At 54.0% G+C, this 27,351-nt stretch overlaps 1 protein-coding gene across 2 annotated transcripts in view; it reads right to left on the bottom strand.

Annotated features, from left to right (window-relative positions):
- Positions 1-1,739: 1,739 nt before the first annotated feature.
- Positions 1,740-27,351, bottom strand: part of DIS3L2 (DIS3 like 3'-5' exoribonuclease 2) — a 194,085-nt gene continuing 168,473 nt past the window's right edge. Inside the window, exons 16-22 of one of the 2 annotated variants that reach the window (XM_050902202.1) lie at positions 12,740-12,923; positions 11,451-11,537; positions 6,672-6,819; positions 6,273-6,403; positions 5,930-6,034; positions 5,108-5,209; positions 1,740-2,287 (exon numbers count right to left, since the gene is read on the bottom strand). In XM_050902202.1, coding sequence (XP_050758159.1) covers positions 2,189-2,287; positions 5,108-5,209; positions 5,930-6,034; positions 6,273-6,403; positions 6,672-6,819; positions 11,451-11,537; positions 12,740-12,923 — 856 coding nt within the window. In that variant the 3' untranslated portion in view covers positions 1,740-2,188. Of the gene's footprint in view, positions 2,288-5,107; positions 5,210-5,929; positions 6,035-6,272; positions 6,404-6,671; positions 6,820-11,450; positions 11,538-12,739; positions 12,924-27,351 lie in introns of those variants that run through there. The other variant, XM_050902203.1, reaches the window with a different exon arrangement.

Below are 27,351 nucleotides of genomic sequence, written 5' to 3'. Positions count from 1 at the left end.
ATGCTGAGGTGGCCGGGAGAGTTTGCCTTTGCTGGTGTCCCATGGGGAGGTGACAAGGTCCCCAAAGACCCCCAGGGAAGTGGCACCAGCCCCAGTGCGCCCCATTAAGGGCTCCTACCCTCCCTGTCCCACACGTCCCCTGTCACCTGAGGCTGCAGCGGTGAGCTGGGCAAGGAGGCAGAGGAGAAGGCAGGTTCCAGGTGAAAGCGGCCACCCCATGCTGCCCACCCTGGCTCCCTCCCCAAATGCCGCCTGCGTCCAGGGCGGTGGGACAGCCCTTTATGGCCCTTCCCTGTCCCGCCAGAGGGCTGAGCCCCGCCATGGGTGAGACGATGGGCTGATAACACTCAGGGACTATCTCCCAGCCCTGCCCAGGGCCCTCCCAGTGTCCCCACCCCCCCCCCGGGGCTATCCCTGCCCCCGCCAGTGAGGGAGGACCTCCAGCCTGTCCCTGGGAACCAGGGCACCTCGTAGCCCCCAGCTCCCATGGGGGCGGCTGCCTGTGGGACCCCAGGGAGTGGCAGGGAGGGTGCAGGGCAAAGTGCTGGTTTTGCAGACAGACTGAGCTGGGCCGGGCTGGATTGGCCTTGCTTCCCCTGAGATAAACCTGAGGGGGGGACACCAGGCTGAGGAGTAGGGGGAAGACATCTTGCCTTTGGTGTCAGTGTCCTCAGGTCCCCTCTCCCAGGGGACAGTCACACGCTGCCTGTCAGGCCCTGGGACAGCTGGTGCCCAACACGTTGGGCACACCAGGGCATCCCGTGCCAGCACAGCGAGGTACCTGCTGCAGGCAGGGAGCAGCCCCGTGTCACTAGCACACGGCAAGGAGCAGAAGACCCAGGGAGTAACAGGCTGCTCCCACCCGCTCCCACGTCTGAAGGTGACGTCCACGTGTGGTTGCACCAGGCCATCTGGAAGGACACTGCCAGCAGCACAACCCCTGGGGACCGCAGGTGACCCTGACGGCTTTCACAGCTTGCCAGCTCCTGGGGAGCGTGTTGTACCCAGCCCTGACCCATCCCAGGGCCCGATCCCCCATCCTCAGTCAGGGAGCCCGCGTTTGGCTGGCTCCTGGCTCCCGCAAAGGGCAGATGTGTCTGTGCCAGGGCCACATCTGTCACCACTGATGACGCAGAGTGAAGCAGGGCCCCCTCCCTGCCTGGCACGATGGATCCACTCCTCACCAGACATCAATCCCTCCACCAGCCTCCACTCGTGGCTGCTCATCCCCTCAGGGGTGATGAAGTGGAGGCTGCCAGAGCAGCCCGTGCCCCCAGAGACATCCTGCACGGCGTGGGTGGGGGACATGGGGATGGGGAGCAGGCAGAGGTGTCTGGAGACTGCAGAGGGGCCAGTCGGTCTGCGAGGGGCTGGACGCTCTCTTGAGCAGCAGGGAGAAGCAAGGACATGGTGCTGCAGGGTGCCCGAGCGGGGTTAGGCTGGAGGCCAGGGTGTGAGGGGCTGGAGCAGACACCCGGTGACTGCCGGTGAAGGCTCAGACTGAGGGATTAGCTGCTGGAGCGGGAGCTGGGAGCACACATCCACCCGATCCCCCACACCCTCCGGCCGAGCACATCCTGAGGCTGGGGGAGGTGGCGAGGCCGCTTGGATTTCACAATGCTCGGGAAGCTGCAGGCAGGGGAAGGCACGGGGCTGCCTGGGAGATGAGTTAGTGCTGGGATTCCCGGCTGGGGGAACGCGAAGGAGACAAAATAAAACCTGTGTGAGCCCCCTATGCGGCTGCTGACCAGGCTTTTATTACATGACACACAACCCTGCAAGAAACCCTCCCGCATGGCCCCACGGCCGCATCCCACTGCATCCCACCACACCCCACCGGGAATGGTGGAGCCAGCCCCTCTCTGCTCCGGGGACACACGTCCCCACTCGGCCCTCACCACGGGCACCCAAGGTGGCTGGGGACGGACACCTCTGCCTTAAAAAAAAAAAAAAGGAAGCATCAAGCTAAAAATATCCGAGACTAGAAATGCTCTGCCTGGGGCAGGCTCAAGCCCTGAGCCTCGCTCCCAGCCAGAGTTAAAATCCAAACCAGAAATAAAATGGCATCAGTTTTAAAACTCAAAACCCCAAACTCCTCGTGGGTCCCCTCCGTCCCCGGTGGGTGCTGGTGTAGGGCCTGGGAGGCAAGCAAGCGTCAGCAGCGGGGAGCACGTGTAGCCCAGGGCGCTCACTTCTCCGAGCTTGGTCTCTTGAGCAGGGCGCTGTACTTGAGCGGGACGCCGTCCGACGTCAGCACGACCTCCACCAGTGTGAAAATGGTGATCACCTTCAGCAAGGGAGAGAAAGATGGAGAGAAGAGGGTTTTTCAGGTGGCTTGCCATCACACTAGGATTTGCTTAGAGCCGTGCTGGCTTTTGCTGCCTCCGCTGCAGGACCCATTGGGAGCTGAGGAATGGGGCAGGATGGCTTCACATAGCTCTGCCGGGGTCCAGGGTGCTCCTGGGGCTGGACGCATCATCTTCAAGGGCAACACCATTGGGCTGCAAAGCCAGTCAGGGAACCCAAACCGAGCTAAATGAGCCTCCCAAAACATCCTCACTTATTGCAGCCTGATCAGGCCCCAGTCTGGTTCTCTGCACAGTCTGGGAAGGAGCATGGGTGATTGTGCCCTTGGCTTTGGGTCCCAATCTCCCCAAAGGCCTGCTTGTGTCTTCCTTCTCCAGCCGGAGAACGCACATCACCCCTTAATGAAGCAACTTGGCCAAGCGCCAACGGTGAGCTGCAGCAAGAAAGGTTTTCCACATGACGCTTTTTCCCAGCATCCCGCGAGGAGGGAATGACCCCCCCGTGCCCTCACAGTGAGAGGAGAGCCGGGAAGGGAGCACGATGGATGACAGAGATGCAAGGGAATAAAGACCCCAGAAAATCAACCCCTCCTGTGCAGGAACATGCCGCTGCCTGCTGCCACCTCCCCAGTCCTCTGACTCCATCTCTTTGTGCAATTGTGCAGATTAGAAGCGTAGAGCATCGATCAGGTCGATGAGGCCTGGTTAATGGGCTGGCTGGGACACTGGGAAGGGACTGCCCCGGGGTCATGGCCAGGCATTTGGGAACTTCGCTTGCCGGAGCCCATCCCCAAGCCCTGTGCTGCAGCAGGGCTCGATGGGGCCATCTGCTCGGGGCTGGCCCGCATGAGAAGTGGGCATACAGCCACCGGCATAACCTTGTCAAACCCTTCCCAGCTCATCCGGCGCCAGCCGCTCCAGATTAATCATTCAGAGTAGGAAAATCTCATTGAGACTTAAATGTATCAAAGTGGCCAGCGAGGAGCAAACCGCAGGGAAATCCTTTTGCAGACGGCTGCCCAGATAGCTGCTGGCTACTGGCTACCTAGCACCAGGCCCCTGCCCGCCCCAGCTGGCAGGAGCACGGGGGGCGGTGGCCATGAGGCAGCCCCCCACATCTGAGGGAGTCAAATGGGGATTATCAGGGCTCTCCCTTGCAATCCTGCCTCATCCCTTTGCTGAACCACTGGGGAACAGCACGATTTCACATCAAATCCCCTGGTCTTAGATCCACTTCATACTCAAGCCCTGAGTAATGTCCACTGAAGTCCCGGCCATCTCCTGGAGCTCAGGGAGAGATGGGGGCAACATCTTCCCTCCGTGGCAGGGCCAACCAGCCCAGACCCCTCCACAGCTTCCCACAAACAGCCTTCCCCGATGTTCCCACTGCTTGGCCGGGCTGAGCCAAACCGGGAAGCAGAGGTCAAGTGCCGGGGCCAGGCGGGGAGCTGGGGATGCTCGGTGCCGCGGGGTGTCTGGGTGACATCTCCCGTGGTTCAGCACCACTCCCGGGGATCCAACTCATCCTGGGGCTGGAGATTTATCAACTCGGGGATCTACTGGCTCAGAGGACAGCTCAGAGCCTGCTCCCAGGGGAGGGCTCTGGTGTTTTCTTAGGAGGCGTGGAGGGTTCTTGGAGGAGTTTCCTCTACCGCTGAGTGTTTGCTTAACCAAAATGGGCCCTGCTCATGCTGGGGCATCATTTTTCATGAGGGTCCCTGCTAGGGTGTAAGTGATACCCGCTCCTGTAGGAAAGGAGGAACCGAGGCCACTTTGGGCCGTGTCCAGGGGGCTCCTCTGAGCCAAGCTGAGAAAGGAAAGCTCAGCTTCAAAGGGAGGGAGGCCTGCAGAAACGCGTGCAGCAGCCGGGGAGCTCAGCCGGCTCTGACTGCAACATCTCGCCTGTGAAGGAAAGGACTCCCGAGGACATGCATCATACCAGCTGGGAGGGTCAGCCCGGCCCTTATTGGGAGTCCTCTTCATCCAGCCCTAGGTGGACAAGGATGGGTTGTGCTGGGCTTGGTTGGAAATGGGGTTCAAGCGCAGAGCCCCCGGAGCGGTGCAAGGAGAGGCTGGGATTCAGTCCTCCTGTCCCCGCCAGGCAGCAGGCAGGGATCACAGCAGTCAACAGAGCTGTGATTTTACAGCGACGCCAGACAAAAGTTGGCAAAGAAGCACCACTTAATCAAGCCAGACAAATGCGATTGCTCCCTTTGATTGAGTTACCAAGTTAATAGATGACAGGGACACAAGAGAGAGATTTCTAGATGCTGTTAAACCATTTGACGCTGCATCTCAGGAAGTCCGACTTAAAAAATTCCTCCTAATTGGGTCTCAACTCTGTCACAGGGATGGAAACCCGAAGGAAGGGCCGTGCCAGTGAGGGGGCAAGGAATGCCAGGATGAGGGGAAGAGTCTAGACAGGCGCTGCCTTAGGCCTGATCTTAACATCTTAATTGATGATCTGGAAGAAGGAAGTAAACAGCATGTTAATTCAATTCCTGGAGGAAACTGAATTGGGAGGCAGGGCACACAGCAGGCAGGGCAGAGTCTGAAGGCCATGGAGGGGTCAGATGTGGGGGCGGTGATGGGATGGAGCGGGGCTGGATGGCAGAGGAGGTTGAGGCTGAGGTTGGGCTCGCTGGGGAGGGTGCACAGAGGGACAGCAGGACCCGACAGCCTGTGAGGTAGTCCTGCCGCCCGGACCTGTCCCTGCGGAGACCACGGGATCCACATGTTGCACACAGCCTCCACGCCAGCCCCATGGTGTTGTGAGCCCGTCCCGCACTGGGGGGTCTTACCTGGGGCACAGATTCCTGCTCCGGCTTCTCCGGTTCCCACATGAGTGTCAGCTCCGGTTTCCTCCCCACCTTCTGGAAGTGGAAGCCCAGCAAGGGCAGCGCCTGCAGGCAGGGAGAGTGCTGGGAACAGCCTGTGGCCCCGACAACATCCGCCCACTTAGCTCTCCCCCTCCACTTTGCCTGTGGATCGGGACGACGCTGCTTTTGCCCAGCACACTGCCTCTGCAGCTCTTTAACAACCGGGATGCAGCAGCTCGTGAGCCTGAGCCTAGCGCGTAAATCAGGGGCTGCTGTGATACACAAACAGCCCATATATCACACTATATGTCCTGTTTAAAGATGTCATTGCCAGCCATATAACCAGGTTATTAAGAGAAGATGCTGTCACTAACCGCAGGTGCTGGCCTACAGTGATGCTGTCACAGCCCCAGATATACCGTCTGATTAAATGAAATGAAACCCAGCCTTGCTCCCTTTCCTCGCTTCAGCTCTGTGTTGATCTCTGTCCCCCTGAATCTGTCTTTATTCCCTTTTACCTAGACTAGATCACCCCCAGCACATTGCAGGGAGAAGCTGGTCCTCAGAGACTGGGCTGCTCCAGACTCTCCCAGCCCCTTGTGCCTGCCCGGGGCCAAGGGATGGAGGGGAAACCCCATGAAGGCTCCCTCCCCTCCGGCTAGCCCAGCTCGGGCACAGCTCTGCCAGCTGCAGTGCTGGCACAGATGGGCACCAGGACAGCCACTGTCTCCGATGACGCCAGGCTGCTGCAGCCCTCTCTGGTGAGGCAGTGTCGGCACTATCTCACACTGGTGAGGTACTTACATTGCAGTAGATGCGCTTCTGGACTCCAAACTTCAGCACCAGGACATCAAAGGCCTCATTCAGGACACCCATCACCATGGCCTCTGACTCCAGAGGACCACACTCCTGCCAAGAGACAGGGCTGTCACTACACTGGCATCCCCCATCCAGCCGTCCCCAAGGGGAGCCAGTGTCTCCAGGTCCTGGAGCTCTGGTGGTGGTGGTTGCTCAGCACATCCCCTCGCTGTTCACCTTCCCCAAGGCCAGCTGGGCAGCCACACAGCCTTCTGCCCAGTGGCATAAAGGCTGAGCCTTCATGGGGAAATCCAGAGATACCTTGGGGGAAGATAGTCTTGGCTCTTACCCTGACGAAGATGGCGAAGAAGAGGTCAGCACTGAGCTCCTGCACCCTCTTGGAAGCCATCTTCCGGTCGTTGCAGTGATCTGCCTGTCTCTGGATGGCCTCTTTCTCCATCTTGATGCGGGAGCTGGCACCTAGGAAGGGGACAAGTGACAATGACGTGCCCATGCTCCCTCCTGCTCCAGAGCCATGCCATGGCACCCTGGACCAGGTCACCTCCATGTCCCTGTTATTTGAGGGCACCCACGTGCCAGGGAGCTGCCCCGTGGGACGCAGACTCCAAGCACCCAGCACCCGTGGCAGGCAAGGCAGGAACCCGGGAGTCCTGCCTGTGCCGGACACAGTGACCCCCTCCCCTTGCAGCACCCAGAGCTGCTCCACAAGCAGCCGGGCGGCACCCACCGAGCGAGGCAGAGAGGAGACGGTGCACGATGACGTCCGCGTAGCGGCGGATGGGCGAGGTGAAGTGTGTGTAGAAGGGCACGTTCAGGGCGTAGTGGCGAAAGAGGGTCTCGTCCTCCAGGACACCAGTGCAGAAGTAGAGAGCCATCTGAAAGGGGTGAGAAGCGAGGGAAGGGTGCGAGCAAGGATGGTGGCAGGACCCTGCACGAGGCTGGAGGTGTCTGTGTCTGCGAGACAGAGCTCCAGCAGCCGATGGTCCTTCACCTGCTGCTCTGTTCGGGCTGCGCAGGGAGAAGGTGGGTGCTGCAGGAACTGAGCACAGCACAGAGGGCAAAGCCACTGCAAGGAGCTGCTGGCTGCCAGCTGACCCTGCCTGGCCCCAAGGATTGCATCAACTTTCATGTCACACATGGGTTTAAGCAGTCTCCCGCTTCTGCTCAGGTCCTGGGGCTCATTTGTCATCCCCCCATCTTCCAGGGGAGAGCCCAGCCTGTCCCGTGCCCACTGTGGATGCCCTGCCAACAAGGGGTCTCGCAGAGCGGCTCCCGTGCCAGGCTCTTTGGTTCTGGGTCCGGCTGCAGGCCCTGCACACCCACTGCGCCTGCTTGGAGAGCACTGGGGGCTGGGATGAGTGGCTCCTCCGTTCACTGAGGAGGAGGAGACAGCCCCACTGTGATCCCCACTGCTCCATCCCACGATGACAGCTGGGAAGCCGAGCGGCTGAACTGCCCGTCTAAACCAACCCTGGTGCCGCAGCAGCACCGTGCTGCCCAGCAGCCTCTTCAGTGGGAACCTCTCCCGGCTGCGCCGCCCCTGTTATCCCCCTTGTTACAGCTTTTATTTTTACATCTGTGAAACACCAGCCCTTGGGGCTGGGAAAACAACAGGGGCCGAGCCCAGGCGGGGAGGGGAGGCTGTGTGGGTCAGGGGGGTTGTGGCAGGGTCACGGCACAGGGGCGATTGAATGAACCCATTTGAAAATAAGAGCAAGTGATTTAAAAAAAACAGGAGTAGCCAGCTCTGATTACAGAGCCGTCCTGGGATCCACGGTTTGGGCAGCTGTATCCTCTGCTCTCCAGCCCAGCGGCACAGCCAGCTCCTGCTGAGCAGCAACGCACTGATCCGGGCAAGTAAACAGAGCAGGTTAAAAAAAGCAGCATCAGTCCCAGCCTTATTATGAGACCCAAGAGCTGGGATAGGAGCTGTGGCGGCTGCCAATTTCCACAACCCAGAATTAAATTGTTTCTGATGGACTCCATGAAGTACGGTCTCCACTCAATTAGCTCGGCTCCCACTGAACAAGGCTCTGCGTGGTCGGGCAGGGAGACACGCTGAGCACTGGAGGCTGCTGCGGGAGGAGATGAGTGCCCTTGTGCAGACAGACAGCATGAAATTACAGAGGGTTTATAGGCACTTATGCCAGGCTCCTGGGCAGAAGGGAGGAAGGTGCCTGCAATGCCAGGTAGGTAGAGAGCAGAGCACAGGTCAAAATGCCTGCTACGAGAAAGCCACTGGAAAGGGCTCATCCCTTCCCTATGCCCAGCAGTGCAGGGCAACCCCTGCCTTGTTTCAAGTTAGAAAAGATGCTGAAGGTCCCACACTGCTTGCTGTTGTCTGGGGCACTTCTTCCTGATGGATGTGCTGGCCAAACCCAGCCACTGCTGGGTCCAGCACCATTTCTGACACCCTTTTGGCAGCTCATGACCCTCACTGAGGTTGGCATCAGCTTGGGTATCATAGCAAAAATACTCCTCTGGGCTGTGGTAAGGTTACACACTGCGGGGAGCCCAGTCCGACACGTATCTGATACTGGTCCTTGCCACCATGACAGCGCTACCCAGTGACATCAGCCTGGCATAAAGCAGATATTTTCTCATTAACAGATCTGACTCACAAGTGGTCTCAAATCCCCAGGGTTTGCCACAATCCCCGGAGAACCGCGAGGAGCCTGGAAATAAATCAGCCCCAGCCAACCAGGGGCAGCTTTGCTGTCACAGACAGATTGAATGCCCGAGTGACTGAGCCCCTGAAAAATGGTATGCCGCTGCTCCTTCATCTGTTACAAGGCTCCTGGCATGGCAATGCAGGCGCTCCCCCAGACACATGCATTGCCAGTTGCTTCCCATCTCCCTCCTCCTCCAAGAAGCTGATGTCTTGACCACCAGCATGCAGCAAAGATGGAAGACGCAGGCTTGGCGCGACCATGGGTTAAACCTGTGGGCAGCTTGTTTTGGCTGATTTAACTGCAGCCTTGTCCCTGAAACACCAGCTTTATCACTGGGAGCTGAGATGTGTGCAGGGATACGGGTGACTCCTCAGTGCCCTGACCAGACGGTCTCACCACGCCACCTGTCAGAGCGATGGCCCAGCTCTCAACACCGGCACGGGCCCCTGCGTGGCTGTGCTCTGCAGCTGCCAACGCTCAGATCTGTCCTCTCCCCCATGAGGGACCGCAACATCCAGGAACATGGGCAGGATGGGGCCGATTCTTCCATCTGTTCTAATACTGGTGGCAGACAGCAAAAAATCCTCCTCCTAGGGAAAGGTCCTTCCACCCACTAGCTGTCTGCCCTTTCCGAGGGGCCCTGACATGGCTTTAAACCACCCATCCTCTGCGTTTAGCAGTAGGAACAATGGTGGGAATCTGAACTGCTCAGGATTTTGGGGAGCTGTGAGTCCACCCCACAGTGAGTGTGGTCAGGGACCAGAGACCGCAGAGAGCAACGCTGATGTCTCTCGCCCCCGCAGCACCGCGGTCCTTCCTTATGGACTGGAGGTCATATGGATCCAGCACTGTGAGCACATCCTGGGTCAGACTGGAAAGCAGCCCTGGAGATGGGGGGGGAGTGTCTGCTCACCTGGCTGATGGCTTTGGGCAAGTCTGAAACTCCATGTACAAACTAAACAGCAGTTCAGCAAATGACCAACTGCATAAGCTCATCCTAGGATCAAGACAGATTTCTGCTTCTTCTGGCTCATGCACCACTTCCAATAATGAGAGCACTCCATCACGCGTGGCAGTACCATCCTGCTGGGGAACACCAGCAGACGGGAACGCCGGCAGACAGGAACACTGCTCGCCATCCAGACAGAGGCTGCCCTGCAGGGCTGACGGGCTCAGCTGTAAACTGGGTTTTGCCTGTTATGGGAGTGTGCCAGACAGCAGGTTTGCCAGGCGCGAGTGGATTGCACGGCACACCTCAACACACAGGCACCTTGGTCTTCTGACGACAAAATGAGTCTAGTTCCTGCCAAAATCATGTCTCGTGCAATAACTCCTTTAAAAGTTCCTCTTTCTTCTTCCCCAAACTCTCTGTCTTTATCTACTCCGCAGAAGACTTCATCCCCAAAACCTTGATACCTCTTTTGCATACGGATCTAACATATTCACAGGGCTAAATCTTAACAAGAGCCACTGGGAGGTATCTCAAAGCACACCCACCACCTCTCCGACCACAGAATCAGGAGACCACAGAGGCAAAATCTCAGCAAGTCAGTGGTTCCCAAAAAGCTCATCTCCTCCTTGGTGCCACTGCAGAACCGAGCTGCCTTCTCCTTGCTCATCCCTCCTGGCCAGTAGCCAGGCTTGCTCCATGTGCTGCTGCTGGCAAAGCCCAGGCTTGTGCCACAGTCAGCAGGACCAGAGAGGGACCCCAAGGAATTCATGTCACCAGTGCACCTTCCACCAGAAAAGGAAGATGTGACAGAAGGGACTAGGACAAGCCAAAGCAGGACACAGGATCTGGGACAACACAGCCAGCTCCAGAGGACATTCCCTGCACTCTACAAAGGAGCACTCCCGAGCTGGACACATACACAAGGGGGTGATTTACTAAACGGCTTCAGTCCCTGATCCCACTCGCAAGCAAGCATTAAGTCACTAAAGTACAGCAGGACTTCAGGCAACTGCTAATGAGTAAATGGAGCAAATAAGCTAATTAGAAGAGTGACAGTCAAATGAGTGATGTTGGGAAGATGATTAATTCCTGCAGCGATAAGCAGGCCACAGCAGAGAGACCATTTCAGGAACGTGCCCCTTCTCCCTGTGGGGTAGGGCTTCCCTCAGAAGAGGCTGTGCTATGCCCAGCTGCAAATGTAGAAAGGCAGATGCTTCACAAAAACTTTTTTTTGATGGTGATAAGCACCCGAATAAGTGTCCTGAGCTGCAGACGCACCAAACACGACAATCAGTGTGAGCAGCACAAGCCTCCATCACACAGACCTTTGAAGAAGGTCTCTTGGTCTGGAGGAAGACCAAAGGGTTTCCAGAGCTTCCTGCCTTCTAAGAGCATGTGTCTGGGTACCAGACTGTTCTTACGGCCAGTTCCACACCCCTACATCATCCTCACTCTTGATTCCTTCTTTGGACCCGTTGGGATACTATGATGTGAAGAAATGTCAAAAACATGAACCGTGGAGCCCACCACCAGCTCTTCACAGAGCAGGCTGGGTCCTTCTGAGTCTGCTAACATCCCACATGCAACTTCAAGGGTGAAACATCCCAACCAGTCATAACAGGGACACTATGGGGGGCGAGAAAAGACTCAGCCTGACCCTGCCATCCAGTGAAGCCCAGGGGATACCCCCACTGCCAGCTGCATGGCGCTGGAGGCACTGGGGGAAGCTGCTGGCAGCCCCACAGCACCATGTTCAGTGTCCATTCACTCTCCCTCTACCTAACAACCAGCTACAGTAACGCAGAAGGGGCGAAGGTTGAAGACGGAGCAGACAGCAGACAGCTACAGCCAGACATGTCTGACAGCACAGTGCTGTTCTCACCTGCATGGGCCTGGAGAACATGTTGGTCAGCACTTCTTTCCTGGCTTCGGAGTATTTGTCAGCACCAAATGTTTCATTTAAGCTTTTCTGGAGGAGAAAAGAGAGAGCATTCAGTGCTGGCAACCTATGGTGGTAGGGGGACCCAGGCAGACCTTACTGGGGCGAACAGCAGCTTGTCAAAGCCGAATTCCTCCTTTCCCTGCAAATCCCCTTGTAAGCCAAAAAGTGCACGTGAAATTGGGCTTTGCTCTGATCCCAGCAGCCCCGACAGGACTGCACACACAGTCCTTCTGAGCACTGACCCACCCCCTGGGGTCAATGGCAGGGAGCACCCGGGGCACAGGGACCGCTGGCTCCGTCCCCAGTCGTGCAGCGTGCGAGAGTGCCCGCAGCCCCTCTCCTGACCTGTTCCTGGCTCCCATCCAGCTACTGAGAGCTTCAGCGCACGGACTAATGGGACTGTGGGGAGACATGGATACGGGAGGTCACTGCCTGGGGCTAGTGGCGAGGAAGGGCTAGAGGGTTCAAAGTGCAGGAGAGGAGCTGAGTGCACAGCCCTGTGTCTGCTGACATAGCCTCGGCGCAGCCAGCAAGCGAGGAAAGCAGTCCCAGCTGACGGAGGGGCTGCAGGAGGCCAGCGGGGATGGGATTAACAGAGGATTATCCACAGTCCAGTTGCGGCGAGTAAAGAAAATCCTGGAACCTGCGCTGTGCTGTTCAGTTGGAGTTCAGCCTCAGGACACGCTCAGTGGAGGATCAGTCGGATACCTCCCGCGCTGGCTGCATGTGACCTTTCCCAGCACCGCTCTCCAGTCCTTCCCAGTCACCCCGCTCCCCACCCTGCCCTCCCTGAGACCTTCAGCAGCCCAGACAGAAACACCCCCTTGCAGAGCTACTTTTCCTGTGGTACAGAGCAAATGCCCTGCCCAGGACCCGCCGAGAGAAGGCAGAGAAAGGAAATCTGGGTGTCCCAGTGAGTGCTCCTGCACTGAAACATCCTTCCCATTGCAGAGAGGGCAGCGCTGGGGTCACTTGCAAGGTCCTCCCTGCCCTGCTCTAAGCTCTGTGCACAACATGGCTGAGCGGGACAAGCTGGGCCACCCTTGCCCAGTGCTGGTGGGGTCAAGAGCAAGTGAGGGAGGTGTTTTGTTTTGGCATGGGATAGTTGTCAGCTCTGCTTGGACAGAGGGGGACAGGGAATAAACCACATGCTGCTGCAAACACGCCACCACGTAGCTGCCCACCCTTTGCCCCCACGGCCCTGCTCCCCGCCCGGTCAGTGCACTCACGTGCAGGGTCCCCGCGCTGCTGAAGTCAATGTCGAGGCCGACTTGGTTGCAAAACTCCATGAGGTCTTTCAGCAGCTTGGTTTGGGGTGGGGGGTGGCGGCGAAGCAGGGCCTGCTTGGGGAAGGTGCGGTAGATCTGATGGGCCACGGCCATGTTTGCAAGCAGCATGAATTCTTCCACCAGCCTGCAGCACGAGAAAAACAACCCCGGGCCCCAGTTAGAGAGGGGAGTCCCCCAGGAAGCTAAGCCAGTCCATAGTGATGGGAACTAATACGACACAGGGGGACAGGGGAGCAGCTTGTAGTTGCTGTTATAAGCACAGATTAGATGTGAGACTGCAGCAAATCCCCCCCCAAATTCTCACTTTCTAGCTGAGGTTTCCCTGGGGACTCAGAGCAAGCCGTCCTGCTGGCGCAGACAGGCAGAAGTCAGTGATAAATTGACAGCTTAAATTAGGATAAAATAATCTCCCTTTAGGTCATTTTATCTCCTGAAACGCTCGACAAGCAAAACAAACGCTGTGCGAGAGATAGCACGGAAAACAAACACACATCGCTGTCTTCCCGGGCCAGAGAAAACAGCGTCTCGCTTGCTCCCCCATCCTGAGCTCGACATGTGTGGTCAAGCCCAGCCACCGAGCCCTGCCTCACACCGGGCTTCCACCCAGAGCAAGATGCAGCGCGGCCCCTGGGCACGGCAAGCCACCAGCGCAGCTCGCTGCGGGGCTGCCTCCGGCATCCAGGCGATGCAAGGACTCTGGGGGCTCCTCCATGCAACCTGCAGACTGCTGGGGGTATCCCAGGCTGGGGTGAGCCCCCCACCTTCCACCTGTGAATGCCCAAGTATTGAATGGAAATCTCTGGGGCTACACACTGCAAAGAAAAGCAATCCCAGTGCTAGAGATCATCTTTGGAGCATTTATGGGTTGTGCTACCAGCTGTAGGGCTGTGCCACAGGAGACTTGTTTAACTGGGCTTAGATAAGCAGAGATGTGCTTAACTGGGCTTCCTGCTATTTGCTGCATGTATTCCCAGGGCTCCTAAAACTGGTGCTAATTGCCAAAAAAGATAATAGATTTACAGAAGTAACCTCATCCTCCGAGCAATGCCCGAACGAGCTGTCACTGATTATGCCGGCTCAGCCCTATTGCTCCTGCAGGCAAAGCAGCAATTTTGCAGGGCTGACTGGGGGACCAGGGCTGGAGCTGGTGGTCCTGCAGCTCCCGGCCCTGGCATCGCTGCAGGGACTGGCCAGGTGAGATGTGCAGGGTGCTGTGCTGCTGGGGTACTGGCTACAGCAGCAATACATTCCCAGTCTGGGAGTACTTGCCAAGAACTCAAAAGAGAAAGGAAATAAAGACAAGCCCAGAGGAGGAATAAGCACCTGACGGTGATAATCAGCAGTGGAAACGTTCATCTTTAATGGGAAGGAGCTCCCTTAATAAGAGCCTTGTGGGTTCTCCCAGAGCGTGTTGTGCCAGAGGCCAATACTTCAGATCCCACAGGGAGGGCAGGAGGGACACTGGGCAGTGTGGGAAGGAGGGGGAGGGGGGGGTGCAGCACAGCCTAAGTGGGAATGGGCTACCCATCCCGTCCCCTAAAACACCAATGGGCAGATGCTACCAGAAGGCCAAGGGCTGGGTCAGGGGTGGGCAATGCGCCCGCAGCCCGGCGTGGGAGCAGGGTCAGTACACACTCGTGAGAGGCGACTTCCAAGAGGGCTGAGCCAAGCTCTTGCTGATCCTGTGCAGCTAAGCCAGCAGATGGCAACAGCGGTCCCTCTATGGCAACCGGCACTGGGGGGCTGTGGGACAGCATGGCCCAAGGGTGTGGGGCACCCCGGCTGCGCAGCACCCAGGGGTGGGAAGCAAGGCAGCAAGTAGCCCAGTGGGTTATGGCACGGCCATCCCCATCTCCTGGGTGTGGGTGGACCCACCAGCTCTCACCCAGCTGCCGTGCTTGCAGATAGAACGTGGGGAACGGTGGCCTGAGGACATGTGCGAGGCTGTGCCAGCCCACGCTTGTACCTGGGAAGCCCTTTCTGCCCGAGCCAGCTCGTAGCAAGGCCCAGCAAACAGCGTGGGCTGCAAACGGAAGGGCCCCTCCTTCCTGTGGGCTTTGGTGCAAAGAAAAAGGAGACGTTTCCAGCGCTAGCCCCAGCTACACAGATGCACACGTGAGCAAAGGTTGGCCATGGAGTCCCTGTGCCTCCCTTGAAATGTGGCCTCTACGGAGTGAGGTGCAAACCCATTTTTAAAGACAAAGCAATAAAGACACGTGAACGGCATCTCCTCTTTGTCACAGGCACAACGTGCTTATCTCATGTCCTAGAGATGAACACTGTAAGCGAGTGCTCAAGCAGCCCCTGCCATTCTTGCTCCTGTTGAGCACTAGAGTGTGAAGCCTTCACCTCTTACCTCCAGCAACACTTCGGGCTGGATGCAATTTCCACCTGATTATTAAGTTCTGCATTTTGTTTTATCAGTTTGGGGCTTGGGCTTTTACATTTTCCTGGAGATATCCTTGTTCTGATATTGTAGGTAGTACTGAATTGAAGCTAACATCTAAGCACCCTCCTGCAAGGGATGCTTTTAAACCCGAAGGAAAACTAACAGCACATACTTCCTGCTTTGATCTGCAAAATCCCATCCTCTCTCTCTTCAACATGTCCACATGTGGAGCACCAGCCCCCAGACAGCATCAAAGACAGCCCCCATCAAGAAGAGGTACCCGGCACATGGCTGGATTGACTGCATGGGCAGGAAAATCTTATCAGGAAGCACCCAGGAGTTTTGCACCCATGACAGGGTGTGCAGGATGTGACCGTAGATACTCAGAATTGAAAAGCTACTCGTCTTGCTCGCTCACCCAAAGGCAGGGGCAGGCTTTGGGAGATGCGGCTGCAGTTTGAGCTTTCAAGGAACGGATAACATGGACGAGGTCGGACACTGCCCTGTATCCGGGGGGAAGAGAAGCCCCAGGAACCAATGGATTGGTGTGTCTGCTCAGGTTAACAAACCACAGTGCCCTGGGAAGGCTGCAATGCCCTGTGGGTTGATGCCAAAACACCCTGCAGGGATGGAGGGTCCTTCCCAGCTCCGGATCACCTGGGGGTGATAGAGCTACTCCCCGCATGTACCTCATTGCAGCAGCCCTGCAAGCATGAAAGCGATGAACAGTGTGGGGCTGCTCCATGCTAACTCCTAGACAGATTTGTTTTAAACATCAGGATTTAGTCCCCAGGGAGAGGAAAGCAGCTTCTGGAAGGGACAGGTCACAGCTGGGCTAATCTGGAGCATGTGAGAGCCTGCCAGGGTCAGAGGGAATGGGCTGGGGACAGCAAAGGAGCTGGCACCTCTGCCCGGAGTTAAGCCAGGTCACCTCTTCCAGCAGAGCAACGGGGTCTGTGGCTCAGGACACGAGGAGGGAGCCAAGATCTGCAACAAACAGCTTAATGTGGCAGTCTCACTGCACCTAAAAGGAAAACCATATTCCCAAGAGGGGCTCATGCTGAGACTGCATGGGACGTTGGAGACTCAGGAGGACGAGCCAGGGCTGGGACAGCCCATGAAGCTGGCATGGTTTCAGATGCTGAGGAGCAGGAGGGCATAGCAAAGCTGCTGCCTTCCTGCCCTCCCCACGAGGCCTTTTAGTGGCACTTTTAGCTAGCGTCCTCACCAGGGCTTCGACTCGGCAAGCGCTACGCCACGGCTTGGAAAAAAGCAATGGATGCTGAGGCAGGCGGGAGCGGAGGCCGGCTGGCAGCGGCTGAGGGCCAGACCAGCGCCTGGCACTGGTGTTACTGGGAGCCGCGCTGAAGCCCTGCTAACTCATCGGCAGGTCAAACGACAAGAGGGTTTTTTTTTTTTTCTTTTTTCTTAAAACAGCCTAGCTTGGAGTTTGGCTTGGTGCGGCTAGCAGATGGGAGTGCAAAGAAAAACATTTCATGGCTAAAAAAATGGAGACAGAAAGACTGGTCCATCTGAATGCGCGCTGAATGAATCCCATGTGAAACGCATTCTAACGCCACTGCTACAGTTTCCTCTGGATTAGCTGAGCTATCCTTGGCTCCTGGCTCCATAAAATCCCATAAACAATCTGATCTGAACTTTTGCCCTTTCTGTGCTGATGTGAGGTTTCCTCTGCTGTCCCGTGGCGAGGGCTGGGGGTTAGCAGGTGGCTGTCCCTCCCGTAGGTGCCTGCAGATCCCGGCTGTCCTGCTCACTGGGGCTGCAGGAGGGAGCGTTTCCAAACCTGTTCAATGCATCATTTAACATGTGCACATGCGAGAGGGAGGAGAGGGAGGGGAGGGACGGCTTGTGAGCTCTGTAACATGTGTAAGCATCTTCTGCCGGCTCTTTCAATACCCAGATTTTGCTTATGAATTACAGGCTTGGTGCGGGAGTTAGTGGGTGAAACTCTGTAGCCTGCCTTGTGCAAGAGGTCAGCTGGAGTGTATGGTTTTCAAAAGCACTGGCCTCTGAGTTTCAAATGTGATGGAGGCACGCCAGCTCCTAAATCCCATCGACTGCCGGGGAGATTTCAGGCTCCTGAGATGCTCTTAAACACAGGACTTGGTGCTTTTCAAAGTATCTTAAATGATGGTCACAGCTCCTGTAGGCAAACAGCCACCTACGAAACCACCCAGCTGAAGAGGACTGATGGCATCTCGATGGCAGCCCCGAACGCAAGCTACTGGGCTGTAACTCCTCTCACACAGCCCCTACCAGAGTCAAACATTCAGGGGACGTGGGAAGAGGAGCTGCACATTCAGACCCTGGAATTGCTTTAGTAGCAGCATTACTATTTGCTCCGTAAAAGGTTAGCTAGGCCCTTCCCAATCTCTTGATAGCAACCTTGAAAAACTACTCATATCCTCAGCAAGTTGGTTGGTTGACGGCAAATAAAATATTGGTGTCTCATGCCAAATCTCTGCAGAGCGAAGCAGGGCAAGTAAAATGCCTGTTTGGCTGCTTGTCTCCATGGCAATGCAGCCAGGCTACACAGCAGCCATCGAAGGGCCCACTCTCCCTGATTAACTTGACAAATGACATTAGCTAAGGAAGGTTCACTGCAAGGGAGAGACAAGGAGTACTTTGTTTGCAATCTAGTAAATGCAGGAAGGAGGCAGGCAGCTTGGTTAAAGTGAAGCGACACTGAAACATCTGCTGTTCCACCAGTGTAACAGACTCGTAGGCTTCAGAGAAAACGGTAGCGAGGTAGGGCTGAACAGACGAGCACGGCTCTTCCCCCATGCTGTCTTCTTCACCTCCATCCCCTCCTGCAAGATGTAACCACTGGCTGTATCCAGGCGTTGGAAGTGTTCTCACAGCTGAGGCGTGGACTCAGAGATAAACCCCAAACACTGCATAGCTCTCCCATGGCAGGGATTTTTTTGCTTTTGACAGGCTGGAGAAGTTGGTCCTTTCTTCATGCATAGCTCATTGTGGAAACCTGCTCCCAAAGGGACAGAGCTGAACTGTCCTGAGCTGGAGTCTGAGCCCCACTTCCAATGGTGGTCCCTCTGGTTGGGTGAGCTGCCACCAGGTAAATCTCAGCATCTTTCCAGCATCTCAGACTTGAGCCAGATGTGACCAAATAATTTCTGTAAAGGTTACCAAACTTCTTTCCCCTATTCCGTTACAAAACCCCATCTGCTCCTCTCCCCCTTGCCTCCTCCTCACAGCACTTGCTCCCTCCTGCACAGCAAACAAGGCTTTTGCTGTTCAAACTCCTTGCCATCTCCAGATGGGTTTACTATCCCGGCTCAGCATGGGTTTGTGCTTCAACCAGCAGTCAAGGCCTCTGGTTTCTCAACCCATAGCTACATGTCTGCCTCAGGTGTCCAGCTCCACGCTGGGTCCAAATAGGGTTACAACAGCATAGCTTTGAAAGCATCACACTTGGTTTGTGTTTGAAGCAAACAGTGCCATGGGAGGCTAGTGCTGAGAAAAGAAAGGCCTGATCTGTTTGTGCGTGTCTGAGAGGGCTCTAAAGACACTGATGGATATATGTCCCATTGCTAAGGGCAGTACATTGCTGAGAGCCCTTGCTCTCTGCTGGCTTGAAGGGGATTATTGCTGCAGCGCGATTTCATAACAAACAAGAGATCTACAGCCACCTCCTGGGAATGGGACTCTAAATCCTGCTGCATTCACCAAGAGAAAGTCACCTTCCACAAAAGGCTGCAAACAGTCCTGTGCATGTCCAACAGCAGCAGCAGTATCAGCTGAAGGAAAACAGTAAAGAAACAGCACCACAGTTCAACCAACAAACTCTCTCCAAAGCGTTAAGTCCAAAGACGCTGGATGTGGTATGACTTTTTCTTCTTTTCTTTAAATCATGTACGTTTATTTTTGATTACAGCTCTTCCATGAAGCAAAGGAACTTGAGAGGTTTCTATAAAAGCTCTTCTAAAAGCAACATTAGCTAATCCCGCATCTCCTGAGAGCGCAGCCAATGACAGAATCATGCTCTTTGGCGAGTAGCTGGACCGGCGCTTGCGATGGCTCTTTTCCATGCAAAATCCTGCAAGAATTGTGTACTGTCTTCCTGGTGACACTCTGCCTTTCCAACGAACAGGAGTGTCTTCAGCCATCCACTCTGGAACAGCACTGCTGCTTGACAAGTTATGAAAATCAAATCCCCTGTTATCCAAAAAATTGGATTGCAGTGTTATATATGAGCCTTGCAATGTTGGTGTGGAGCTCCCTTTGCCAATGACAGTTGCCAAAAGCCCAAAAGCCCTACTTTTTTTTGAAAGAAAAAGTAGTAAAAGGCAAGAACGCTGGCGGTTCCTGGCTTGATGAAAGTCATTTGTGCTCCTTTCGCAGCTAGCGGTAGCCTTGAACAAAGCATAGCTGAATAATGGAATTACTCCACTTTCTGAGATTGCTCAATTAGCTCTTGGTTAAAACTGTTAACATTGAAACTTGATGAGAATAGCAGCTCTGAGGCAGTTTTAGATTCATTTCTTACTAAGCTAGAATGGCTTTTCCCTCTAATGAACTCTCTTTCCAGGGTATAATGAATGCCCTTTTTATTAGCTATGGTGCCTTCCCAGTAATAGATGCCTACAACACAAATGCATGGGAGGGTTTTCTGAATACAAATGTCACTTACTGGCCACTCTCACACCTTGAGGCTGGAAATGCCATGAGACCGCTCTCTTTATCCAAATTAACTGCGGTACGGTGGAAAACTGTTTTAAGCTCTCAATACTAAAGCTGGGCTACTGAAGGCATTTGGCATGATTAGGAATTAATTGCTTAAAGCCTGATGTACTGGGTTTGTACACAGGGATTTAGACCGCTAGAAAGACCTCAACCATTTGCCTAAGTTCCTTTGAAATTATCGATGCCACTTTGCAGCCCCATTACATAGAAGAGCTGACTTAATCTGGCAGCATGACGTCAGGCCAGACGTCGGGGTGCTGAAGACGGCACAAGCGGCCGCGGAGCCTCTGGCACCATTTGGCACTTGGCTGCATGGATGGCAAACGCTCCCTGCCTGGCCTGGAGCTCTTCAACCTCATCTGTCATTCGTATGGAAGGGATAAAGTCAACGCCCGCCTGTCCCACCACCCTCCATCCCGTCTTGATCCAAGCGGCAAAGGAAACGTCATCAAACTGAAGAGCAAGCGTCGCAGAGGACGCAGTGTCTGTGGGCTGCGCCTCTTCATTAAATGTTAATATGACTGCAGTCTGCTCCTTTTCATGCAAATTGGTGGCAACCTTCAGACTCCTGGCATGAAGTTGAAGTGCCCCTCTGTGCTAAAACAGTGTCTTCAGCTGCCATGGGCCAGGGATGAAAGCTTAGACCTGCACCCATGTGCTGGGCCACACAGGACATGGAGGCACAACTTCAGCAGGCTCCCTCAGCCCCAGCTCCAGCGTTCTGCACAATTTTCTCAGGACTATCACATTTGTGAGCCCAGGGCAGAGGACTTTACCCTCAGCATTGCAGACAGAGGAAGATCTCCCTCCAGGAATGGCTTTCCTCGGTCAAGAAACCCCTTTTTCCACGGGCCCCAAAGAAGCCTGCAGAGTGCCACTCGCTCAGTGTGGGCACACAGCCCCACATCAATCCCCTCCTAGAAATGCCTCCAGTGGCCGGGGCTGCCTGGCGCTGCTGTACAGACCTTCGCACTCGTGCTGGATGTCAGCACCAAAGTGACAGCGCTGTTCAAAACCCCTCCTTTAAAACACAACCCCTTCACCCTGCCTAAACATTTCTCTGTGGGGAAGATGACAGCAGCACTGGAAAGGGTTTGCAATCCCTGCATTTAGCTCCAGGAGCCGTGCAGCTGGGAATCCCAGCCTGGCTTCCCACAGATCCATATCAGATCAGGTTTGTCTTTCCAGGGAGCCACCGGCTCACTGAGATCTCGTCTCTCAGAGGGAGCTAATGGCCAGGGCCCTGCTCCCTCTCCACAGAGCCGCAGGGGAGGGATAAGCAGTGACCACTAATACACACACTCAATGCTGTGTTCAGCTAATGGGTCTCACGAGAGCAATCACCGCCTGGGCTGGCAAGCCTTACTTTTGGGAATGCGTTAGGATGCTCCCAAGCAGGGGTGCTGCCCAGCCGCCCGGGGCCAGAGCAGGGACCCGAGACAGTTTTCTCCAGCCCGTGGGAATTCCCAGTGGGCAAAAGAGCCCAGAGCCAAGCTGGGTCTGGGACAATGCAGAGGAGAGGGGAGATACCTCCCAACCAGCGCCCAAAGCTGGACTGGCAGTCCACGTTCCTGAGACGTGCAGCCTGATACGCCACTGGCTCTGAAAGCAGAGCTTATGACAAGACACATAATATTAATGTCATCCAGACTCTGGCTAAGAGGGGAATGGAAAGAATTCCTGAAGAAATGCAGACAGCCCCTCTCCTGACGGGAAAGTCTCTGGCCCCACACATCAGGCCAGCACCGCCTGTTATCAGGCTGCATTTCCCACTGAAAGGAGGAAGCAGGAATGAAAGGCACTTTTCCTCGCCGTTAAAAGTTTACGCAAGTGATTTATGGGTCAGAAAAATTAGCAAGTCCATCGCTGAGTGCTCCATACAGCAGCATGTGTTACATGGCTGCTGACCAGAAATGCCAAGACCCATTAGGTGGAAGCAAAGGGCAGCACGATGGAAAGTTAAAGATGCTTTTTGCCCATTTAATTAATTAGCCAGGTCTTTTTTCCATCCCCTGCAGCCTTCATTAATGTAACACTGAAGTGAAGGAATATTAACAATTCAGACAACACATTAATATTAACACAACACCTGCAAAATGCAAATGTAAGTCCATTAGGTAAACAGATGATCTTAAGCCATTGAGGCAGAAATAACATTCTGACATTTCCTAGCACGAGTATCTTGCAGAGATACTGTCCATCACTTATGCTCCATTATAAAGCCATGGCCCCTTGTACATAGGGGGCTCCTCATCTGTTACCAGTCCCTGAAAGGATGAGAAAAACTTACATTTCCATTAAGATGTTTGTCAGTTTCATATGGAAAGTGTCTTACTAAAGCCACGTCATGAACCAGAAAGATCAAAAGGGATTTTTAAAAGGATTTTGTCTCTGTGCTGGCAAGGGATGGAGATAAAACCTGAAGCTGATAGCTTGCAAATATTAACCTACACTTGGGATCGCTCCAGAACCTGAGCTTTCTATTACGGTGGTTTAATCTGAGACAAGGTTTCAGTAAGGGAGGAACAAACAGTTAATCACCCGGAGAACTGATAGTGCCGTAGGGAGTCACAGACTGCTAGAACCAGCCTTCTGGTACCACGTTCCCCACCAGCTAATGCTCTCCCAGACATTCCAGCTGAGGAAACATTCACACCATGTGTGTTTCTGCCTTCAGTCTTTGGCTTTGCTTTTTCCCAGCTTACCTGGCATTGAAGAGTTGATTACTTCCAAAGCAGGAGACAAACTGATGGACAAGGGGGAAATAAAGAAGAAGGGATGAACATCCCAGACTGGAAGCATACTCTGAGATGGCCAACGACTGGGGAGAGCATCCATCTACCAACCAGAATGTGACCCAGGGACAAACAAGCAGGAGCCTGCAGAAGCTCATGAAGAGATCAACAACAAAAGCTAGCCAAAAAAGTTTAAAAGACCAAAACCATGGAAAGTAAACTAAATAACCTGGCAGCCAAAGGCTGTGGTGGCACGACAACTCAACATGTACCCCCTCATGTTCATGAACTGAAAGCCAGGCAGTGACTTGCTAAGTAATGCCCTCTTTTGCTGCAGGTCTCTGGTCCAACCTCCTGCTCAATGCAGGATAACTTCCAGGTTGGATCAGGTTGGCCTTTTCCAGTTGAGTTCTAGCAATCTCCAAGGTCAACTATCTCACAGGCCCTCTGGGTCCCTGTTCCAGTTCTTAACCACGCTCATAAGTGTTGTTTGGGCTCATAGGAAGAGACCTCCAGGAGAAGCAATCACCCGTACTGGCCAGCCTTCAGCAAGGGCCTTGCCAGAGGAGGACTGCTCAGGAGAAACTGGCTGCAGATCAAGGGAATTAGAGCGACCACCGGGACCACTGGTTCTGAGAAGATCCGTGTCAGGAAAACACATTCAACTTAGCAAGGTCCCCAGAGGACAACACCCAAATGCAGCTGCTCCCTGGCTGTGGGATGCTCTGCTGGGGGTGCTGCTTTCCAGGCAGGGCTGTGGAGCAGGGCTCACAGCACTGTCCATCACTGCTCCGGTTCAACCTCAGATTTGCAGTTGTAGCACTGAATGTGGGCAGGTTAAGGGGAATAGTTGTATCAATACGGAGTGAGGGATCCAGCTGGCTCTGGCTGTATTATTCTTGGTCTGAAATGATTGCAAAGCACAACACATGAACCTTCTTGTTACCAGGACTTTCAAAGACATGGAAACCCTAGGGGGAGGGGAACAACGTATGGGGGACACCGACAGCAGATCGGGGCTAAAACAACCAATAAAAGTTGGCAAGGAGATGAAAGGGAAATGGGCAACATAGGATTTGGGGGGTGATGTTTTCTAAAAAGGGACTACCAAAATACTCTGGATAACTTCTGTTTTCAAGCAGCCTCTTGGCAGATTAAAACATCCCAGAAGGTTTTATATCCAGCTCCTACAATCTTAAACTAAATATTAGGTGAGAAAAACATGCTTCTAAAGAAAAGTCAGGCATAGCCCTGAGTGAAAAACAATGAGCAGGAGAATGAACGTATCGGGTTTGTTGAATATACAATCAACAACAGTTTTCTTTCCCAAAAATAAAGCCAAAGGAATGAAATGCAGAGATGAGCAGGGTGGAAAAGCTGCAGGAAATTTAGGCAGTCTCCCCCCACCCCACATCTCCCCCAGGCACAACTCTCACCCTGCCTGGCCTCAGCGGGCAGGCTTGGAGCTGTGCTGTAAATTCCTGAGAGCGCCTTACCCCCTCTGCAGTGGGACAGACTCAAGGTACAATAGGTCTTTTCCATCTGTAACTTCTCTCTCTTGACTTTTATGTGCATCGATTCAAAAGCTATTTGATTTACTGGCGCAGGGGTTGTGAAGAGTCTGGCTTGGTCTAAGGACAGCCTGAGGTTAAAGGCAGCAATGCAATTTCACCACCCCGTCCATTACAAGAAAATGTTCAGGTCTGGATTTATAGTCACGTTCCAGCGAGCCCACACATCACGGCAGGCTGAAATTAGCCTCATTTACGCAATGGGATTGAGAAGAAATGGCTAAACATCCTACCGGTGTTCGGCACGCAACAGAGAAAGCCAAGTGGCACAGGAGCGGGTGTTGAACGGCATGCTTGCTGTCAGGGAGGAGGGCGCACGGCTGTGGTGACAGAGGGCTGTTTATCTCCAGCTGGAGCTACTTACAGACAGACGGCAGATGAGGATAGATGAGGTAGTTTCAATGAGACCATAACAGGTAAGGATGGGTGGCACGGGACCTATTGCTGTAAGCAAGGAAGAATCATATCCTTAAAGCCCAGAGATGGATATGACAACTCTCCAGAGCTGGATTAGTAAGAAAGGACTTTGTTTCACATCACAGTTCCTCTGCTGAGATTGTATAAAAGAGAGAATAAGCTCTGTTCACACTGAGGTCTGCAAAACCTCACATGCTGCTGGGTGAAGGTAGCAAATGTCTCAGTCCCTGGCTGTCACAGCCAACAAGCTAATCTGGTTACTCCTGCTAGTTCCTCCACTGACATTTACGGGTCCCTCAGCTGCATCTAAGAGCAGAGGAACCAAAGCTAAATCCACCATGATACCCTGAAACTGCTCCTCTGGGCCAGGGTTTTAGTAGATCAAGGAAAGTTTGGTTAAAATGAAGACTCAGGTGTGATGAAGAAGAACTCTTGCAACGTTACCTTCCAGGCTCTGAACTGGGAGCTACAACCAGAGTTCAGCAGCACAGACCAACCTCCAGAAAAAATCTACCATCACCAAAAAGCAGACACACAGATCTGTCAGCATATTTGTGCTGCTGAAACCAACAGATCTCAACACTGGATCGTGATAAGATTTGCAACACTGTTGTCTTGCAGAGCCTTGGCAGTGCCTTTTAAACTTTGGAAAAGGAGCATTTCAGGCATCCGTTCTTGCCTTTGCATATGAGTGTTGCAAAGCCAAAACAACAACCTCTCTTGGAGCACAGGGCATATCCTAAGATGCCCTGGAGCTTTCTTGTCCTACAGACATTGAGTAGTAATCTCCAAATGACAAAACAGAAATAAAACCATATATCCTCATGTTTTGGTGAGCTTCCAGTCAGGCCTGACAGATACCTGGCTCTGGGTGCTGCATCTCTCAGACTGGTTAACCCTTGAATGAACAGGGTAGCTCTGTACATTTAGAAGAAGGAAGCACAACATTATATCTGCCTTTTGTTTCTAAATCACCATCCTGGATTGGACAGCAATGCCCACCCACTTCCCCAGTGCCTGAATCTGTCAGTCCACATTGGGAATCACCAGGGCAAGTCACCACCTGGAAGGACCCTGCTGTTGGAAGCACAACGGTGGCTCCAGCCTTGGCACAGAAGGACCTCAGTGGTCCAATCTCTTGTGGTGGTTGGACCCCAACCAGCCATATTCCTTCCAGGCAACCCAGTTTGTCATGCCTTCATACTCAGAAGTCAAATGTGAATGACTTGGGTCCTAGACCTCTGTTTGGCCGCTAGATCTACATGCTGGGTCAAGCATTTGCAAATTTGAGAGTGACAGCCTGAAACAGCCCATGTGGCTGGGGTGCACTGCAACCTCAAAGCTCAGACTGAGCAGAGAGCTCCCTTGTCCTTCCCAAGCTCTGAAAATACTGTGAGATGGGAGAAGAGCAAGCGGCCATGATGACTGTTGCCTCCCAGTAGGTCCCTGATGCTCTAGTCACACAGGTGGGAACACACCGAGGTCACTTGGGGACGGCAAATGCAGTGCCGTGTCTTTCCTGGAGTCTGACACCAAAATAGCTGCCCGGCTCTCTACCAAGAGTTATTCAATAACATCAGAGTAAAAGCTTTGGGAGCTTTCTCCAGCTGATCAACCTGTTAAATCCAGACAGCTGAGGAGAAGGCCAGTGAAGCTCCATCAGATGCCCTTCATTGACCAGTTTCAGCAGGGGACAAAACCACTCAGAACCACTGCCTGCAGCAGCAATGCGACTGTGCCAAGAGGCGTTAAGAGAAAGGGGACACACACGCTAGTTAAAACAGACAATCCGAGTACCTGGGAAAGGGCAGGGATTACATGAATGTGGTAACCCACCACAGGGGATACCACAGCTTCTGTTATCGCCCACATTTCACGTGCTCACTTACTGCTGTCCAGACACAACAGATGCCAGCAACTTCTGTGAATGCTTGTGGGAGCGTGTCCCTCTGCAGCAGGAGAGGTACCAACCCCATTTCAGCCTGAGCTTGCTCCATAACACACCAAGACAGATCCCATACACAAAGGAAACAGTTCAGGAGTGATGCATGGATGGGCTGCATGTCAAAGCATGGGAAATACAGCTTATGGTACGTGCAATCCAGGCACTTTATACCCTCTTTGAAAGCCACTCTCCCATTGTTATTTAACATCCTGCAAGTTTCAGCCAGAGACGCAGTCTCCCATCCGCGCCCCGAACTGGCCTGGGAATGGCTGGGAAGAAGAAAGGGAGCTTGAAATGAACTGTGGAAAGATTTAAGTGCTCTAACTGCTGCTTTCCAATACAATTTTCCACTTGGGGCAGGGGAAGGGAAGGAGGAGAGTCTGACAGCAGTTTAGAGCCAGTCACAATTGTGACAGGTTCTTCTTTTCCATTTCCAACCAGCTCACAGGCAGAAGGAGCACTTTAACCTCCATTAATTATCCCAGCCTTATTCCAGCCCAGGGTTTCAGAGCAGCAGTGGCAAACGCTTAGGACCAGTTAGGAGCAGGTCCTGCCTCAAATTGTGCTATTCAGCTCAGTGCAGTAAAACTCTGTCATTCATGGAAGCGAGAGCTACTGCAACTCTTCCTACAGTTTCCAGCTAAGGGCATCTCCCATAGGCAGCACCACTACTGCCAGAGAAGAGGATCACACAAACAACTTCTTGCACACCAGACGCTGAGAACAGGTTAACAGTCATTTAACAGACAGACTTGTACAACCAAGCCATA

This window comes from Gymnogyps californianus, chromosome 10, assembly GCF_018139145.2.
Source record: "Gymnogyps californianus isolate 813 chromosome 10, ASM1813914v2, whole genome shotgun sequence".
Taxonomy (NCBI): domain Eukaryota; kingdom Metazoa; phylum Chordata; class Aves; order Accipitriformes; family Cathartidae; genus Gymnogyps; species Gymnogyps californianus.
This window is presented reverse-complemented; position numbering and strand designations above follow the sequence as displayed.